Raw genomic sequence first — 19,557 nt, forward strand, 5'->3', positions numbered from 1 at the left:
AGAGACAGGGTCTCGCTCTGTTGCCCAGGCTAGAGTGCAGTGGTGTAATCACAGCTCACCGTAGCCTCAATCTCCTGGGTTCAAGTGATCCTCCCACCTCAGCCACCCTAGTAGCTGGGACTACAGGTACGTGCCACCATGCCCAGCTAATTAAAAAAAATTTTTTTTTGTAGCTAGGGGGTCTTACTGTGTTGCCCAGGCTGGTCTCAAACTCCTGGCCTCAAGTGATCCTCCAGCCTCAGCCTCCCAAAGCACTGGGATTACAGTTGTGAGCCACTGTGCCCAGCCTGAACCTATACACTAACAAAGACATTGAGGTTGCAGATTTTCATTTGCTCCTCTAGAGTTAATGGGAATACACCTATCCTCTTGGCCATGATAGGCAGAGTAGAATCACACAAACTCGGGGATGGGCAGAACTCCTGCCACAGCATGTGAGGAAACATGATCAGTGGCTTCTCAGGGCAACTGAGCAAAGTATGAAACTTGGTTGAGGGACTCAGGAAGTTCACTGCCACTTACAAACAGCTGGGAGAAGCCCAGCCAGGGGCAGCGGCCTCATCTCTGTGGCCAGCTGGAAGTCCTTTCTCAACAGCAGAGTCCACCTGCCCTGCATGACCAAGACGGGATCATGGGCACTGTGCATAAGTCCTGGGCACCAGTGTGCCCGTGCAGACATGGTATGGTAGCCAGTGTGACCAGGCCGACAACAGCAATGAACTCGACTCTCAGGTGTGTTGGAAACATTAAATGGTAAAATATACATGAGGAGGCTTTGAAAAGCAAGCTGGGAGAGGCACTGTGTTGAAGTAAAGCCCACAGGGTCATCTTCTTTCTCTGGCTTAGAAACGAGGCCACATGGAGCAGTAGAGAGCACAGCACTCCCCAGGTTCAAGTCCCCGTCCCTGCTGTCTGCTAGCTGGGGGCCTTGGGCACACCCTCTCACCCTTCAGACTCCCAATCTGTAAAACATAAAAAGTAGTAATTTCCTCGAAGGTAGTTATGAGGAGTCAATTACACTAATTAGAAGGTTTCTGGCATGTAGCAGGTGCTTGAAAAACAGTAGCCAATGTGACCACTGTGAGATAGCAGAAAGAACGCAACCTAGGATAGGAAAGCAACGCCTCCCTTTTTTTTTTTTTTTTTTTTTTAATGGAGTTTTGCTCGTCACCCAGGCTGGAGTGCAATGGCATGATCTCGGGTCACTGCAACCTCCGCCTCCCAGGTTCAAGCGATTCTCCTGCCTCAGCCTCCTGAGTAGCTGGGATTACAGGCACCCGCCACCACACCTTGCTAATTTTGTATTTTTAGTAGAGATGGAGTTTCACCATGTTGGCCAGGCTGGTCTTGAACTCCTGACCTCAGATGATCCACCCACCTCGGTCTCCCAAAGTGCTAGGATTACAGGTGTGAGCCACCGTGCCCAGCCAGCAATGCCTCTTGACTCAGATTCTGCAATTCACGGGCTGAATGATCTGGAACAAGTTACCCAGGGTTTCTGGGTGTCTGTTTTCTTATCTAGAGGATGAGGGAGGAGCTGGGCTACTGTGAGGATGAGGGATGATGTGAGAAGCCTTGAGCACAGAGCTGGCGCACAGGGGTTCCCGAGTGTTAGAAGCTCGGGTGGGTGTCACTCACTCTGCTTGGTGTCGCCGTCAGGCACTGGGCGGCCTTCAAACCGCCCATCCCTCTGGCTGCTGAGCAGCTCCTTCTCCCTGCCCACTGCGTTCTGCTGCCGGGAAACACCATCCAAGTCAAGGGCACCTGGGTGGGAGGGTGAGCCGGGGCCTGGCTTCAGGGGCAAGGGCTCCCCACTGTTCTTCTTTAGGTAGGAGGCGGGGGCCCAGCCTTCTTTGCCCTGGTACCTGTGAGGAGGAGGAAGGATGCTGTCAAACTGCTCCGCCAGGCCCAAAGGAAGAAGCCTTGCTCCTACTGGGAATCACAAACGGGTCCCAGGAAGCAGGAACGAAGGGTCGTGACTGCCCAGGGCTAGAGGTTGGCACACTGTGTATTTCCTCTTGATGATGCCTAAGCCCTCAGCTTGGCATTTTCAAGGCCTTTCCAACCCGGCCTCTACTTGCCCCTCTCATAGCACCCACCACGTCCCACCCAGCCAGCAGGGCACCAGCCTGCGCTCTGAATCTCTGTGCTTTGCTGCCCCTTCCCAGCAGTCCCAGCTCTGGGGCCAAAGCCTGGCATAGACAGATGGAGATCTGTTCATGCTGGTTAACACGGAGATTAAACATGTCTTCATATGGGATTAGCAGGTTGAGGGATGGGTCCAGGGCTTGCCAAGCATCAGGTGGCCATCACTAAACACAGAGTGATTGAGGCCCTGACAGATCAGCTCAGTATCCTCCCAAAACGGAATTCAATGAGTGTCATCATCACTTAATCCTCTGCAGGAGAGATTCAGTTTTTGAGATAGGGTCTCCCTGTCGCCCACGTCAGAGTGCAGTGGTGCGATCATAGCTCACTGCAGTGTGAACTCCTGGGCTCAAGCGATCCTCCCATCTCAGTCTCCTATGTAGCTGGAATCACAGGTACACATCCCCATGCCCAGCTATTTATTTCTTATTTCTTGTAGAGATGGGGTGGGTCTTGCTATGTTGCCCAGGCTGGTCTCGAGCTCCTGGGCTCAAGTGATCTTCCTGTCTCAGCCTCCCAAAATGTTGGGATTACAGGCATGAGCCACCACACCTGGCCAGAATTCAGTTTTAATAGTAATGACCAGAGGGGTCAATCTAGACCAGGGGTATGCTGCAGTCAGTCACACCAGCTGTGACAGCCAGTTGGGTGCATCTCTCCCAATCTCTACATTTAGGTAGAAATCTGCAGTTTAGTGTCTATCAATCTTAAAATATGCTCCGAGAGGGAATATCCTAATTAGAAAGTGCCAGGCTGTATATTACCCACACCCTCAGTTTGACACAGTTCATTGTTTGGGGACACAGAGCCGTAAGATGGGAGGTGATGTGCAGTGCTGAGTGGACTCTGGGGTGAGAAGGGAATGGGCTGAAATCCTGACCGTCACTTTCTAGCGTCAACCAAATCTTGAGATGACTGCAGCCCTTACTGACATCCTAACTACAACCTCGGAAGCGACCTTGAGTCTAATTAAGCCACTGTTGAATTCCAGAGCCACTAAGTTTTGGGACAATTTATTATGCAGCAAGATAACATACTATTCAATATATGTTTGTTATCCTTTTAAAAAAGTTTTAAAAAAATTAAGTCTTTAAATTTTAGAGATGGCGTCTTGTGTTACCTAGGCTGGAGTGGCACCATCATGGCTCATCACAGCTTCAAACTCCTGGGCTGTGATCCCCTGCCTCAGCCTCTTGGGTAGCTAGGACTACAGGCACGCATCACATATCTGGCTAATTTAAAAGGTTTTTATGCAGAGATGGGATCTTGCTATGTTGCCTGGGCTGGTCTTGAATTCCCGGCCTCGAGTGATCCTCCTGCCTTACCTCCTAAAGTACTGGGATTACAGGCATGAGCCACTGTGCCCGGCCCATGTTTGCTATTTGATATGGTTTGGCTGTGTCCCCATTGAATTCTCAACTTGAATTGTATCTCCCAGAATTCCCACGTGTTGTGGGAGGGACTCAGGGGGAGGTAACTGAATCATGGGGGCCGGTCTTTCTGTGCTATTCTCGTGATAGTAAGTCTCATGAGATTTGATGGGTTTATTAGGGGTTTCCGCTTCTGCTTCTTCCTCATTTTCTCTTGCCGATGCTATGTAAGAAGCACTTTTTGCCTCCCGCCATGATTCTGAGGCCTCCCCAGCCATGTGGAACTGTAAATCCAATTAAACCTCTTTTTCTTCCCAGTCTTGGGTATATCTTTATCAGCAGCATGAAAACAGACTAATACACTATTACTATCATTATCCTTCTTCAAATTTAAGTTCTGAGATCTCCCTCAGGAAGCCTTCCTGATCCCCAGGCTGAGAAGCCCCTCTTCTGTGTACCAAAGTCCCCATGCATCCCTCCAACACGGCCAACCACCTGCTCTATCACTGTTTGTGAGTCTGTCTTCTGCACCCCTCTTCTGTGTACCAAAGTCCCCATGCATCCCTCCAACACGGCCAACCACCTGCTCTATCACTGTTTATGAGTCTGTCTTCTGCACTGGGTGGTGTGAGCTCCTATGTCTTGCTCACTGTCGACTTCTCAGCTCCCAGAACAGGGCTGGGCCCAGCAGAGATTCTTGGTGTTTGTTGAATGAATGAATGAATGAATGAATAAATGAATGAATGCAGTGCTACGTGCTCAGCCTCCTGGAAATGGCCCAAATGTCCCGCCACACATCACGGCACAGACAATAGATCGCAGGGACCTTGGCTTCCTCTCTTGCCCTAATTTCCCGCGGTCACACCCTGCCTATTGGGGGTGATCAAGGAGGGGTTCCCAGGACTTTCATTACTAAAACTGGGGAAGTCCCAGGCAAGGCGAGGACCAGCTGGCCACCCTGCCTGCCTGGGAGGCTCTGATTTCATCACATAGGTGAAAGGGCTGTCAAAGGTGTTTGGAACGCAGATGCCCTGCTTTTACCAATGAACTTTGAGAGATGAGGGCAGATTATTAGCCTAGGATGAATTACAGTCCATGAGCGTTTATGCACCATCTTGTTCTCAGTATGGGGCTGGAGGGGGCTGTCACTCACATGGGGCAGTTTCGGCCTCCAATTCCTCATTATGAGAAACATCTGGAGGTGGAAACCAGCCTTGCTTAACAGGGTTGCTGCTATCTGTGGTTCAGTGTGTTTGAAGAAAGTTTTGCTTATTATGGACTTTTAGGGAAGGATATGGGCAGGGAGGGAGGCCAAACAACACAGAGAAGTATCCTTTTATGGTTCAGGCAGAAACTTCACCCAGATGCAATCACTGACTGACCTCTGTGAAGCCAGAGCCCACGTGGCCCCAAACCCACCCAACAACAGTGGGAGGCAGCAGCTGGTACCTGATCTTCCACCAGCCTTCCAGATTTTTCTGGATGACCTCCACCACAGCCCCTCTCTCCAGGTTCATTTCATCCTGGTCCCGAGCTGTGTACGGGTAGATGACCGTGTACTTCTCCTCTGTGGGGACAAAAGGAAGCTGGGGTCAGAAGAGGACACCAAGAGACCTGGGATGCTGTGATCCCTGGGATGCCCTTGCCCATTGGAGGGAAGATTTCCTTCAGAGATTTCTGGGCACTGCCCTGGCCCTGACCTAGCCCTGGACAGCCCTGTGCAAGCAGCAACAGAACACAGGACAAAGGGCAGGTCTCGTACCTCTGAAACTCCTCAGCGCCACACACTCAGTCTCACGCCTCACCTGCTTCTACAGTATTTCCAGCCATGGCATTCTCATCCCCCTTATCCCTGTTTATTGCCCCCCACCCATACCAGGAATTACCTTGTAACTCAACACATATTTGACTTATTTATTGTGTTTTGTAAGTGTGTGTCTGTTTCGTTTGCTGGAATATGAGCTCCAGGAAGGCAGGGCTTTGTCTGTCTTGTTCATTCCTATGTCTCTAGCACTGGGCATGGTGCTTGGAATGTTGAGCAAATCAGTCAATATGCAGTAAATGAGCAAGACCTGAAGGCCTGATGGGAGCCACCTCGCTCACACAGAGGGGGTTAAGCTGTCTGTGGCTCCTTACCAGCTCTTGCTGGTGGAGAGTTCAGGGAGAAGCTGAACTTTGGCAGTGCAGGGTTTCAGGCTGAAATCACTACCGAGGAAGACACAGTTCATGATTTTCATGACCTTGCTGGTAGCTGATTTTCACTTTTATTAATTATATTCAAGTCTTTGAATCCAACGATGCTCGAAGCTTCAACTTTCATTCGTGTGACTGGGATGCCTTCTACCCCACTCTGTGGTCCCCCGACCCCTGAAACTGTGGGACCATCCTTATGGCCTCACCCTCCTCCCTGAGAGCTGCCCCCAGCTGCGTCCCTCCCACAGTAGCCCTGGAGGGCCCGGGCTCGGTGGGGCAGGTTACTCACTGGCTGGGTGTCCCACAGAGCTAGAACAGCTCCCACCCCCAGTGTTATCTGCTCTGGCAGCTGAAATGGAGAAAAATGGATGTGTGTCTCAAGGGAGCCCGGCAAGGAGAGGAAAGGGCTCTCCTGTTTTGGTTACTTTTCTGCCCCTGGTGAGTGCCTGAGCCAGCTGTGGCCTGGTGTCATGGTTAACATGCTGCTGCAGACGCTCTCTCTTTGGGAAAACACCACATGCCGTCCACGGCCTGCCCAGCTGGTACAGAGGGAGGCGGCAAACACACAGGGTGTTTATTTATTGATTGATCTGGCCTGCTGACCTGCTCGGTGGGGGCTGAGCTGACTCGAGCTGCACATATCCTGTGCTCAGCACAGTCCGCTGTTCCCCTACTTCACGGAAGCTGCAGGCTGGGCTGCTGGGCTGGGAGGGGTGGACGGAAGAATCCAGGCGCACAGAAGTTCTGTTTGGTTCGGGCAGGAAAGGGTGCCACCTGGGTCCCAGAATGAGGGCAGTCAGTCCTATGAGCCTGGACTCCTGGAGCCCCGCACCCTTCAGCTGAGTTGCACGGACAGATTTTCTACCACCTGAGTTCCTCTCAGGGATCCGTGGATTGCTCAGTGATTGCACACACGGCAGAGGGTGGAAGACCTTGTAGACTGCAGGCCTGCGGGGGCTTCCTCCCTAGCGTGCATTTGCCCTTCCTCTGGTGGTGCTACCAGCCTTTGTCGCTATGGCTTAGATGAGGCCAAGCTCACCACCTCCTGGAGGGAAGGAGTAAGTGTGGGACCCTGGCCTGGCCAAAGCGTTGCAACTCCCGGCCACTGTGACTGGTTTTATGGATGGCAAGTGACCCTACTGGGTCAGCTGGAAACAATCCTAGGACTTGTGTTGAAGGAGAAGCTCTTTCTTTGGTGATGTCCCTGAAAGGTACTTGGAATTGCTGTCATCACGAGAGAATGGTGCCAACAAGCAGAGAGGTGGTGAGAGAGTCCCAGGTCCTGATGACAGTTTCAAACCCCCAGATCCAGCTCTGCTTGAAGCTAGCCCTACCCTGGGCTTTTTAGTGATATAAGTCAATATACTTCCCCTTTTGCTTAACCTGGTTTACATGGATTTCTTTCCCTTGCAACTCAAACGAGCCTGAATGAAGGAACAGGTCACTGGTTCAGCCTTATAGAAACCCACAGGCATCATTTTTTAACCTGAGAAACTTTAGAGCCCCAAGGCCAAGAAATACCCAAGGCTCGCTCCTCCCAAACCCACATGCCAACAACATACATGTCACACAAGACAGATGAGATCACTGTTTCTCACATGCAACAGGCACGGGCGGTCCCAGAGCAGGGAGGCTCATGCAGGTGCAGGGACCTGGCTCCAAACACCAAACGGGGAAGAGAACTCCGAGGTAGGCACCTTGACGCCAGCTGATGGCATACAAGTCCCCCAGAGTCCGGCGGCGGCCCACAGGCCGGGGCAGAGACCAATACCTCCATGAGACTGGATGGGCAGCATGTAGGAGGAAGGGCAGAGGGCACAGGTGAGAAGAAAGCACCACAATGTGTAGAGGCAAAGGTGGCACCAAGCACATGTCCCCATTCAGGAGCGCATTACCTCTGAGTCTATTCCAAGCCCCAGGCATCTTAGGCAGACCAAGATCCTAAGTATTAACTGTGAACTTGGGTGAAGAGGCTTCTAGCAGACATAATTCCATTCCTAGCATGATTATTAAGAGGCGCTAGGCTGAGGTGGGAAGATCACTGGAGCCCAAGAGTTCAAGGTTGCAGTGAGCCATGATTGTGCCACTGCATTCCAGCCTGAGTGACAGAGCCAAACCCCATCTCAAAAAAAAAAGGACCAGGCGAAGTCGCTCATGCCTGTAATCCCGTAATTGCAGCACTTTGAGAGGCCAAGGTGGGTGGATCACTTGAGGTCAGGAGTTTGAGATCAGCCTGGCCAACATGGCAAAACACCGTTTCTACTGAAAATACGAAAACTAGCTGGGTTGGCCGGGCGTGGTGGCTCAAGCCTGTAATCCCAGCACTTTGGGAGGCCGAGACGGGCAGATCACGAGGTCAGGAGATCGAGACCATCCTGGCTAACACGGTGAAACCCCGTCTCTACTAAAATACAAAAAAAACTAGCCAGGCGAGGTGGCGGGCGCCTGTAGTCCCAGCTACTTGGGAGGCTGAGGCAGGAGAATGGTGTAAATCCGGGAGGCGGAGCTTGCAGTGAGCTGAGATCCGGCCACTGCACTCCAGCCCAGGCGACAGAGCGAGACTCCACCTCAAAAAAACAAAAAAACAAAAAACTAGCTGGGCGTGGTGGTGCACGCCTGTAATCCCAGCTACTCGAGAGGCTGAGGCAGGAGAATCGCTTGAACCCAGGAGGCAGAGATTGCAGTGAGCTGAGATTGTGCTACTGCACTTCAGCCTGGGCAACTGAGCAAGACTGTCTTAAAAAAAAAAAATAACATAAACAAATAAATAAAAAAAGAAAAGTACTACCTGTGGTCCGGGGAAGAAAATAAATGTACACACTCAAGAAAATGTGGTCTCGCTCCCATCTTCTAGCTGTGTGACCCTGGGCAAGTCTCCCTACCTCTCAGAGCCTGTTTCCTCATCTGTAAAATGGGACAGCAATGAGTGCCTGACAGAGATGCTGTCATGGTGGTCATCATTCAGCATCTCAGGGGTTCTAGTTTCCACGCACCACATCACTACCCCTTAATCTGAGTTGATTCTGGTGGTAACCCCGTGTTATCCCTGCCTAGTGCCTGGTGGGCCTCACAAACACAGAGCAAACCAACAGATATTTTACTCTGAGGGGCGCTGGCTGTAATACAACTCAATGCAAAACCATATGTCAATGTTTTGCTAACCTTTGAGCATAGAAACACCCCCTTCTCCTCACCCTCTTTTCTGATAAAGATACGCTTTATGTGGCTCTGTGCTTTCTCGTAACAGTCAACTAAAAGCCAAAAAAACTCAACTCTAGGTAAGGTATTGCTGATACAATAATAACTGTTACTGGTCACTTACTGTTCTAGGTTCTTTGCAGGTGGATCTCATTTAATTTTTTCAAAGATCCCATGATGTAGATATCATTGTTTCGATTGTTAGATGAGAGGCTGAGGCTTAGAGAGGTTAAATTACTGGCCCAAGATCACTCAACCAGGAAGTGGTACAGCTGAGATTAAAATTCAGGTGTGTCTGATTCTTAAGCCCCTGTTGATGATTGAAGTGAACTCACTAACTGCCCTACTTTTAGGAATGTTTCTACGGGGGAAAGGGAGTTGGTTGGGACTTAGCATTTCTGGCATGGCAGGAATCACCATTCAGGACACGTGTGGGGAAGGTTCTCTGGGCAACAACGGACGTGTGTCTGTGGGTGAGTGGAGGGGGACCCCTGGTCAGGGCCACTTCAACCCACAGAGAAAGCAGAGGTTTTTAAACAGATGGGGTCAAACGTCTTGCAAATGAGCGGAAGCAGCTCCAGCACCTTGGCCACCAGAATCATTCTAGGGAGAAATAGTGAACTGTTTTTGAGGATCAGGCTGGGGTCCTCCTGGGGTCCCATGAAAGGGTTAGGGGTTGAGCTCCAGGAAGGCTCACCTAGGTTGCTACCAAAGGCCCCTAAGAGCAGGCAGGCTTGCCCCTCAGCACTAATAACATGGCCTGGTTTCCGGTTCACAGGCCAGGGAGTCTGAGCCAGTGAGCTGCTGAGAAGCAGAGGCAGAGGCCTCAAGAAGAGACTGGGTGAAAAGGCAACCCAGTATAGGCGATGACTGCACAGGTCCTCCCCAGCGAGCAAAGGCTCGAGCTCCTCCCTACCTTCTTCAGGCTGCAGAGAAAACTCATCCTGCACCCCATCCTGGCCTTCGAGGCACGTTGCGGGGACCCAGCCTTGCTCCTCAGCAGTGCTGACGAACCACCAACCTGGGGAAGCGAGAGTGCAGAACGATGTTAGTTGCGTCAAGCATGAGGCCAGGGGGTCAGAACGTAACAATTTATTCAGCCACTATACCCGTGAATGCACAGGGTAAGGCGAAAGTTACCATTTTATTGGTAGAACACAACTACCAATGTTACCTGCTAACTGCTAAAAGTAAGTCCAGAAACTTGCTTCTGAGCCTGGGACAGGGAATAGTAAAGTCATCTTAAATGACAACAATAAAGAGGCCGGGCACAGTGGCTCATGCCTGTAATCCCAGCACTTTGGGTGGATTGCTTGAGCCCAGGAGTTCAAGACCAGCGTGGGCAACATGACAAAATCCTGTCTGCATGAAAAATTAAAAAATTAGCCAGGCATGGTGGTGCATGCTTGTAATCCCAGCTACTCGGGAGGCTGAGTTGGGAGGATCACCTGAGCCCAGGAGGTCAAGGTTGCAGTGAGCTATGATTGTGCCACTGCACTCCAGCCCGGGCAACACAGTAAGACCCCCATCTCAAAAAAAAAAAAAAAAAAATGAACATTCACCTTCACTAAGATGTGTGATGCACCCATCATTTCACTTGCATTAAATACAATCTTCACATTATCCCAGTTGCACACATGAGGAAACTGAGGCTCAAAGAGGCAAACCGATTTGTCCAAGTTCACGTGGCTTGTGGTAGAGCGGCGATATGTGCACAGGGCTGTTTGATGCTAAAGGCATTGCCCTTATCTGAGACGCAGATTTAGCATCTGCTTCAGAGGCCTCTGACCCAGGCTCAGACATTGCCTAACGACAAGGGCCTGCATGGGGCCTGTGGTAGGGACAATAATGACCCTCGTCCCGCAAAGATGTCCGTGTCCGAATCCCTCAAACCTGTAAATATATTAAGTTACGTGGCACTAGGGAATGAAGGTTGCTAATCTGCTGACCTAAAAATAGGGAGTTGATCCCAGATTCTCTGGGTGGGCCTAATGTAATTCCAGGGCTCCTTAATGTGCCAGAAGGAGGCAGAAGTCATGGGGAGATGCGGCTGTTGAGGCAAGACACAGAGAGGTGCAACATTGCTGGCACTGAAGAAGGAAGAAGGGGCCGTGAGCCAAGGCGGCTTCCAGGATCTGGAAAAGGCAAGGAAACAGATCCTATTCGGAACCTGAAGAAAGCAATGGGGCCCTGTCGATCCCTTGATTTTAGGTCAGTGAGACCATGCTGAACTTCTGACCCACAGACTATCAGATAATAAATACGTGCCGTTGGCCGGGCGCGGTGGCTCACGCACGGTGGTTCTACGATTTTCTAAAGATTCATATTTGTAAATATTTGTATGAAGATAAGGAAACTGTCGTAACACAACAACAGCAATGACAACAATGTGTCAGATACTGTCCTGAGTGCTGCATGTCCACTCCTAGCTTGCTAGATCTTCACCACAGCCTTATGAGGTGTGTATTATTATTGCCCCCATTTTACAGATGGGGAAGCTGAGGCTTAGTGACTCTCTCAGAGTCACAAAGATAGAAAGGGGCAGAGCCAGGATTCAAACCCAGGTTGTCTCTGGGCTCTTAACCATTTTCACTAATGCCTCACAAACTGCTGGAGGGAGGATAAATCAAAACAGCCACTGTTTTGGAAGCAGATAAGTTGGTGGTATCTTAAAATTTAAAGTATGTGTGTCTTGGCTAGGTACAGTGGCTCACGCCTGTAATCCCAGCAGTTTGGGAGGCTGAGGTGGGTGGATCACCTGAGGCCAGGAGTTTGAGACCAGCCTGACCAGTATGGTGAAACCCTGTCTCTACTAAAAATACAAAACTTGGCCAGGCATGGTGGCATGTGCCTGTAGTCCCAGCTACTCAGGAGGCTGAGACAGGAGAATCACTTGAACCCGGGAGGTAGAGGTTGCAGGGAGCTGAGATCGCACCACTGCACTCCAGCTGGGGCAACACGGCGAGTCTCCATCTCCAAAAAATCTAAATAAATAAAATTAAATATGTGTATCTTAGGGTCCAGCTGTTTCACTTCTTGGAATCTAACCTAAAGAAACACTGACATGCACACAGACATGTTCACACTGGAGTACAAATACGAATATATGAACATGGCTCACTTGGGCATTGAATATGTGAAAAAGTATCAGAGGAGCTAGACAGCAACTAAAAAAAGTTGCAGATCAAAATGTATACAATGACACCAGTGGGTTTTTAAAAAACCCACAAAAATACATATATGTACATACAAAATATGATGTGTTTGCGTATATGTACAAGTATATATGTATGAATGAGTATGTGTATGTGTGAGTGTATATATTCACATGTATGCACATGTACACATACACACAAGTGTATATAACATTTTCAAGAAACATTCATACCTAATGGATAGAAGGGTTATCTGGGGTTCAGAAAGGGGGTTAGGGTTGAAGCCGGCAGAAAGAATAGATTTTAGTTTTATCATTTATCTTCTAAGAATAATGTATCCATGTATTACTTGAATAAGTACAACATAATTGAAAATAAATGTCATCAGTATGTTGGCTACTTGAAGAGGTACCCACTCACCTTCTCCCTTCTTTTTGCTGCCCTCTGCACATACCAACACTCTTCCTGGCCCCTACTCTTCTTCCCAGTCACCCAAGCTTCCTGACTTCCTGCAAGCTGGGGGCCCAGGGCAGTGGGTGCTCCTGCCTTTACATCCCCCACGGTGTGTCCTAGCCACAGCACACAAGCTGCATACACTCATTCTCAGGAATTGGAAAGTCACATGGCCTTGGGGGCTGCTGGAGTTGGTTTGGAATTCCGGTTCTGCAGCCTGTTGTGCGATGTGGGGTGAGTGACTGAGTCACTTGGAATCATGGTTGTATTAGCTGTGAAGCGGGGATGGCAACTCCTATGTTGAGTAACGAAGGAAGTTTGCCTGGCTGGCGCTGGTCTCATGACTAATGCCACCACCATCCAGATGATGTTGGAAACATCGTCCTTCTCGTTCTTTGGACCTCAACTAGCCATTGGGCTGTCACAGAGACTGATCCACTAATGATATGATTAGCTAACGTCACATGTTAGCCACAACAAACCCAGTGGTTTCCACTGCATTTTCCCAGGGAGGATCTGCTTATTTCCTGCTCTTCGCCTTCAATGGGGTGCGATGGCTGCTTTGTAGCTAAGGAAGGCAAAGGGGAAGGAAACCCACATTTTTTGGAGCATCTACTGTGTGCTAAGCACAAGTTTAAGCACTCTTTGTGTATCATCTCACTTAATCTTTACAATCACTCTTCACAGCAGAAGTTTTTATTCTGTAGATAAGAAAACTAACAGTCAGAGAATGAAGCCACCTGAACCACTGTGAAATGTGGAATTCCGATGGAAATCCAGGTTAAGTGGCTCAATCATACCACATCCTGTCCCAGACCCAGCCAGCGTCCATGACCAGTGGTCCCTGTGATGGGCAGGTAGGCTAAGGAGACAGGGAATGTGTCTGTCCCATTAGAACCCAGAGCGATGGAGCCTTCTTGAAGACTCCCACGGGTAAGCAAAGGCAAACCAACAGAGCACATTTCCAGTGAATGCTGGACTGTGTCTGCAAGTACTTTAGAACCAGAAGGAATGTTTATAAAATGTGAACGTCAGAACAAATTGGTACCATCTGAACCAACAGGATAATGGTGAGTGGTGACCAGGTGGGATATTCGAGCACAGTGATTAAACAGGGGCCTCTTTCTAGGAGACCCTAGGCTGGATCTATGGGAACTGGCCAGTATGGACTGGCCATTTCAGTTTCTGAATTTCCAAATGTTTCCTGTCCTAGGGGCCTGGTGACAGGGTAGTGGGAGAGGGGGATGGTCTAGGTCCCCACCTGACTCATTCTTCTCGATGATGTCCACCACCTGCCCCACGCTGAGGCTGATCTCCGAACTCTCCTGCTTCTGGTAGTTGGCCACCACCACATACTGCTCCAGGACCATGGGGTCCACTGAGGTTTGGTCACCCCCTGTGGATAGGAAACAGACATGACATCTGGCCACCACCATGCTCGAAAGAGCAGGAGCCAGAACAGTAGGGCGGGTTAACAGGACATTCCAAATAAAAAAGAGGCAGTTACAGGACTCGTCTCAAGGGTGACTTCATCTATTCATTCTTCTATTCATGTGCTTACTCAACCACCAAATTGACCAAGTGCTATTCTGTGCAGGCACTGGGGTTTCAGTCGATTAGGATATGGTACCTGCCCTGAAGATGTTCACAGCCTAGTAGGAAAGCTCATTCATTCATGCTTAGCCATTCCTCCATCCATCTGTCCATCCATCCACTTGTCCATCCATATGTCTGTCCGTCTGTCCATCCATCCATCCATCCATCCATCTGTCCTCCATTATCCATCCATCCATCATCCATCCAACCAAACATTCATCTATCTGCCATCCATTCAATCATCTATCCACTCATGATCTATCCAATTAAACACCATCATCCATCAACCATCTCATCATCCATCCAAAATCACTTGCCTATTAATCTATGAAATCACCAGTGATGTTCCAGACACTCTAAAGAGTACAACGGTGAATAAAACAGCTATGACTCCCAGCCTCAAGTAACTCAATCTAGTCACAGAGACAGACAAGTACGTAAGTATATATAATTAATAAGATATAGAATTATATAAGCATTAGTTTATGATAAATTGCTGGAAACTACCAGGATGCTGGGACAGAAAATGAAGGGGAAAGACAATGCTATATTAAATGGGGTAGCTGGCAAGACCTCCTTAAGGAGGTGACATAACACAGGGACCTGAGAGAGGAGGAGGGGTCATGAGGAGAATCGGGGAAGAGCAGTGTAGGCACACTCTGAGATGGGAAAGGACTTGGGGTCTTCGGGACTGGAAGGAGGCTAGGTGAGGAAGTGCATGGAAAGAGTGGTTTGGAGTGAGGTCTCCGAGGAAAGCGTGGGTCAGATCAGGCAGGGCCTTTGGGGCCAAGTAAAGAAGTTGGGTTGCTTTTAACCTTGAAGCAGAAAGTCACTTAAGGGCTTTAAGAACGCAATGACAACAGTCACATCTTTAAAAAGATAATTCTGACTGCCATGTGGAGAATGGATCAGAGGCTGGCAAGAGCAAGCAGGAGAGTAGCTGGAGGACATGAAGTTGTCAAGGAAGGGGTGACGGTGGCTTGAACCAGGGTAGGGGCAGCAGGAGGGAATGAAGTAGAGGGGTGCTTCAGGGAGGCCATGCCACGGGATTCAGGGTGGACAGCTTCCTGGGAGTCGTGCAGCCCTGGTTAAGCACTAAGACATATCTGACAAGTAAATGAAAAGATAATGCAGAATACAGGTGATTTAAATAGCAAGGACATCTGAGTTCAGAGACTCCAGAGAGAAGCAGGCAGCTGGGTGACTTTTAGAGCAGCAGGCTAAATATGCGGGAAGGGCACCCAGACATTTGTGGTCACAGGAGGGCCCTGGTATTCTAAAAGTCCTGATTCAAAATAGTCTTTCTGATTGTTCCCATAAATCATTAAAATATCCAGGAAACCCCACATTTTGTGTCAAAATGCACCCAATTGGCCAGGCATGGTGGCTCACGTCTGTAATCCCAGTGCTTTAGGAAGCCGAGGAGGGTGGATCACCTGAGGTCAGGAGTTCAAGAGCAGCCTGGCCAACAGAGCGAAACCTCGTCTCTACTAAAAATACAAAAATAAGCTGGGCGTGCTAGCGCGCACCTGTAGTCCCAGCTACTCAGGAGGCTGAGGCACAAGGAGCGCTTGAACCTGGGAGGCAGAGGTTGCAGTGACTTGAGATTGCACTACTGCACTCCAGCCTGGGTGACAGAACAAAACTCCATCCCTCCCCACCCCCCCAAAAACAAAAACCAAACCAAACCAAACCAAAACAAAAACCACCCAATTGTGGAGCAGTGTGGGAGAACCAGCGCACAGAGATGACTTTGTGCATCTCTCCCCACTCTGTTGGGTGGTGTCTTGTTGGCTTGAAATTTGCCATGGTGGGAGTATTTACACCACAGAAATTGGCAAATGCAACAAAGCAGGGCTTCTCTACTGGAGAGCTGGTAGTTAAGTGTCCACCAGCATACCACTGCACTCCAGCCTCTGCAACCAGAAGGAGCACAGAAGCCCCTTGTTAGAACCATGCGGTCTGGATTTTTGATGTCAAAAAGCAGAACAGGGCATTGTAGCTGGGTGAAGGGTACTGCTTCTTGGCTCTGTGCCCATGCTCTGGCCACTCATCCTCCCTGCCTGAGGGTAACAGGGAAATGGGAGGGCCTTTGGGCTGGGGACAATCCTGCCGCTTGCACTCTGCATGGAGAAAGCATGAGAACAGAGGAAGAGAGAGCAGGAAAGAAACAAAAGATGCAGTCTGATGGTTCAGAAGATCAGGCAGGAAGCAGCCTCAATGAGGGCCTATCACAGCCTATAGACAGCACAGAAACCATCTCAACATAGCTGCCCTGCAAGCTGGGTACTGCCACCCCCATTTTGTGGGCAGGAACACAGAGGCTCAGAGATGTTAAGTGATTTTCTCTACATCACACAGCTGGCTATGGACAATGCTGGACTCTGTCCACTTGGCTCCAGGCTCTCCTGTGTGTTGGGGCACAGCAGTGAGAAAAGAAAAGATGACGGAGGAAGGAGGGTGGTCTGAGGCCTGCGGGCTGTCCTCCTCCGAGAGCCTGGTCAGGCTCAGTCTGACATCTCTGCATGTCTCAAGGCTTGTCTGCTATTTCCAGCCCTCTCCTCATCCTCCACTTTTCCCGAGGTCAGGTGGCAGGGCCGACTTTTCCAGACTCAAGAAGACAGTTCCCCCAAGCCAGCCCAGCCATGTGAGCAGTGGCCTGAGAGTGGGCTGCTTCACGCCCCCTTCCTGCTGGCCCCATTCACAATGAGCTTCTTGAGGGCAGTGGCCTTGACTGCCTCTGAACCACCTGGCACTTACTAGCTCCTTGAAGGTGCTGTCCAGTGAATCAATGAATGTAGGATGCTGGCTTTTGAAGGCTCTTGACTACCTGTCCTGGTCACTAGACTCACTCTTCTCTGTGAATCCAATCCAGCATCTACCCCAGGATACAGCCTGCCCGAGAGCTCAAAACCCCAGGAGTGCAGTTTCCCTTCTATCTGGGCCCTCAGGTGAGCTGGACCAGGTAAGTGTGCTACCCTGTCCCTCAGCTTGAGAGAAAGAACTGGAAAGAAAAGAGAAAAAGCCCCCACACTTCACAGCCAGGTTGGTGCCTGCACCTGCTGCCCCGGTTAATGCTCAGAGACATGCCCACGTCTTCCAGGCAGGCAGTCACCGTCTGGTGTGGGGTCAGGGAGTGGCTGTGAGGATTTCCTCACAGAGCCACAGGTTTCACGCAGGCAATTTTCTCTGCAGCGCTCCATCAGCCGGCTTCACCATGTCCTCATGGAGCCACACCCTCTGCACCAGGGTCTGAAAGGGGCTTCGCTGGGGCCAGGGGAGGGGAGGCAGATGCTGTAACTGGTCTCTGTCCTGCCCCTCCAGTCTGCCCTCCATACAGCAGCCAGAACGCTTGCTCAAAAATGCTACTCTGGTCATGCCACTCCCCGCTCAGCACCTGCCATGGGCTCGGCTTGCCTTCTGGTCTTGTCTTTTGGCCACTTCATCCCTGGTGCACCTGCAAAGCACAAAGGTGCCTTTGCAGAGGCTATTTTCTCTGCCTGGGATATCTCAACCTCTCCTCCTTATTTCAATGGGAACCACCTATTCTTAGCCTCATAACTGGTCCCTGGCACTAGCCTTGATCCTGCAATTTATTTGTTTGCTCGTTTTTTTTTTTTTTTTTGAGACGAAGTCTTGCTCTGTCGCTAGGCTGGAGTGCAGTGGTGCAATCTTGGCTCACTGCAACCTCTGCCTCCTGGGTGCAATCGATTCTCCTGCCTCACCCCCCTGAGTAGCTGGGACTACAGGCGCCCGCCACCACACCTGGCTAATTTTTTGTATTTCAGTAGAGACGGGGTTTCACCGTGTTGGCAAGGATGGTCTTGATCTCCTGACCTGGTGATCTGCCCGCTGTGGCCTCCCAAAGTGCTGGGATTACAGGTGTGAGCCACCGCGCCTGGCCATTTATTTTATTTTACTTTATTTTTTGAGATAGAACCTTGCTCTATCGCCCAGGCTGGAGTGCAGTGGCACGATCTCAGCTCACTGCAACCTCTGCCCCTAGGGCTCAGGCGATTCTCTCGCCTCCCAAGTAACTGGGACTACAGGCATGCACCACCACACATTTTAGTAGAGATAGGGTCTCCCCCATGTTGGCCAGGCTGGTCTTGAACTCTTGACCTCAAGTGATCGGCTTGCCTCGGCCTCCCAAAGTGCTGGAATTATAGGCTTGAGCCACCGCGTCTGGCTGCCATCTGTTTTCAATATAGCAGCTAGGGTGATACTTTTAAAAGATGTGTCAGAACATGTTTCTCAAAGGTCAAGTCCCTGTGATGGTCCTCACCTCACTTGTGAAAACCCTCAGTGGCCTACAGGGCCCTGTCTAATCCGCCTCTTATCAGTTTTTTTTTTTTTTTTTCAAATAGAGTTGGGGTTTCGCCATGTTGTCCAGACTGGTCTTGAACTCCTGGGCTCAACCAATCCACCTGCCTCAGCCTCCCAAAGTGCTGGGATTACAACTGTAAGCCACTGCGCCCAGCCTTTTGATACTTTATTAGACCTCATCTCCTTCACTCTCCCCAATGTGGCACAGATGGTTACTTACTCCCCATTCTCTATTTCTTCTATAGTAATAGAATTCCTGAGTTTTGGCAGGGCACAGGGCCACTTGGAATAAGACTCCTTTATAGTTGGGAGTGGTCATGTAACTAAGCCCCAGACAATGGGATATAAGTGTGGAATTGTGTGCACGTGCTTGGTAAGAATCCTTACAGGAGGTAACTGATTCTGTGTCACCTTTTCCTCATTACTGCTGGCTGAAATGTCAATGTGATGGCTGGTGCTGCAGCAGCCATCTTGAGTCATAAGCAGCCTTGGGAATGCTGGTGTTGTATGGCAGAGCAGCAAGATGGGGGCCTGGGTCTCTGCTACCATTGAACACTCTATCACTCCTGGACTATCTCTGGGATTTGAACTAAGAAGAAAAAAGTTCAATTGTTTAAGTCACAATTATTTTGGATTTTCTGCTGCTTGCAGTCAAACCTAATTCACTCGTATCTTTGGTCGCTAGTCTCTGACCAGTAGCGTCCTTGCCAGTCCTTCTCATGCAAAGCCTGTTTCTACTACAGAGATTTTTGCATTTGCTGTTCCCTCTGCTAGGGACAGTCTTCTCCAGATACCTGCATAGCCTTTGCTCTCCTTTCCTTCAGGTTCCTGCTCAAGTGGCATCTTATCAATGAGACCTTCCCTGCCTGCCTTGCACTGCCTCATTCAGTTTTATTTCTTCCACAGTGCTTTCAAAAACTGTCATAAGTTCTGTATATTTACTCGTCTCCTTGTTTACTTTTCTATTCTAGAAGTGCCACAATGGCAGGGACAGTCTCTTGTTCACTGCTATGTTCACACTGCCTGAAGGCTTGTAGGCCTGTGATGTGTTTTGGTGCAAGAGGAGCTAAGAATGCTTACATATATAGATTATATATATATAAAATATTTTATATATA

At 49.8% G+C, this 19,557-nt stretch overlaps 1 protein-coding gene across 2 annotated transcripts in view; it reads right to left on the reverse strand.

Annotated features, from left to right (window-relative positions):
* The window catches only part of SH3PXD2B (SH3 and PX domains 2B), a 118,270-nt gene that overhangs the window by 16,257 nt on the left and 82,456 nt on the right, over positions 1 to 19,557 (reverse strand). The window contains exons 7-11 of one of the 2 annotated variants that reach the window (XM_017859287.1): positions 13,779 to 13,913; positions 9,826 to 9,930; positions 7,409 to 7,492; positions 4,968 to 5,085; positions 1,639 to 1,865 (exon numbers count right to left, since the gene is read on the reverse strand). In XM_017859287.1, the coding sequence (XP_017714776.1) occupies positions 1,639 to 1,865; positions 4,968 to 5,085; positions 7,409 to 7,492; positions 9,826 to 9,930; positions 13,779 to 13,913 (669 nt within the window). The remainder of the gene's footprint in view (positions 1 to 1,638; positions 1,866 to 4,967; positions 5,086 to 7,408; positions 7,493 to 9,825; positions 9,931 to 13,778; positions 13,914 to 19,557) is intronic. The other variant, XM_017859288.1, reaches the window with a different exon arrangement.

This window comes from Rhinopithecus bieti, unplaced genomic scaffold (genome assembly GCF_001698545.2).
Source record: "Rhinopithecus bieti isolate Rb0 unplaced genomic scaffold, ASM169854v2 scaffold_49762, whole genome shotgun sequence".
NCBI classification, from domain to species: Eukaryota; Metazoa; Chordata; class Mammalia; order Primates; family Cercopithecidae; genus Rhinopithecus; species Rhinopithecus bieti.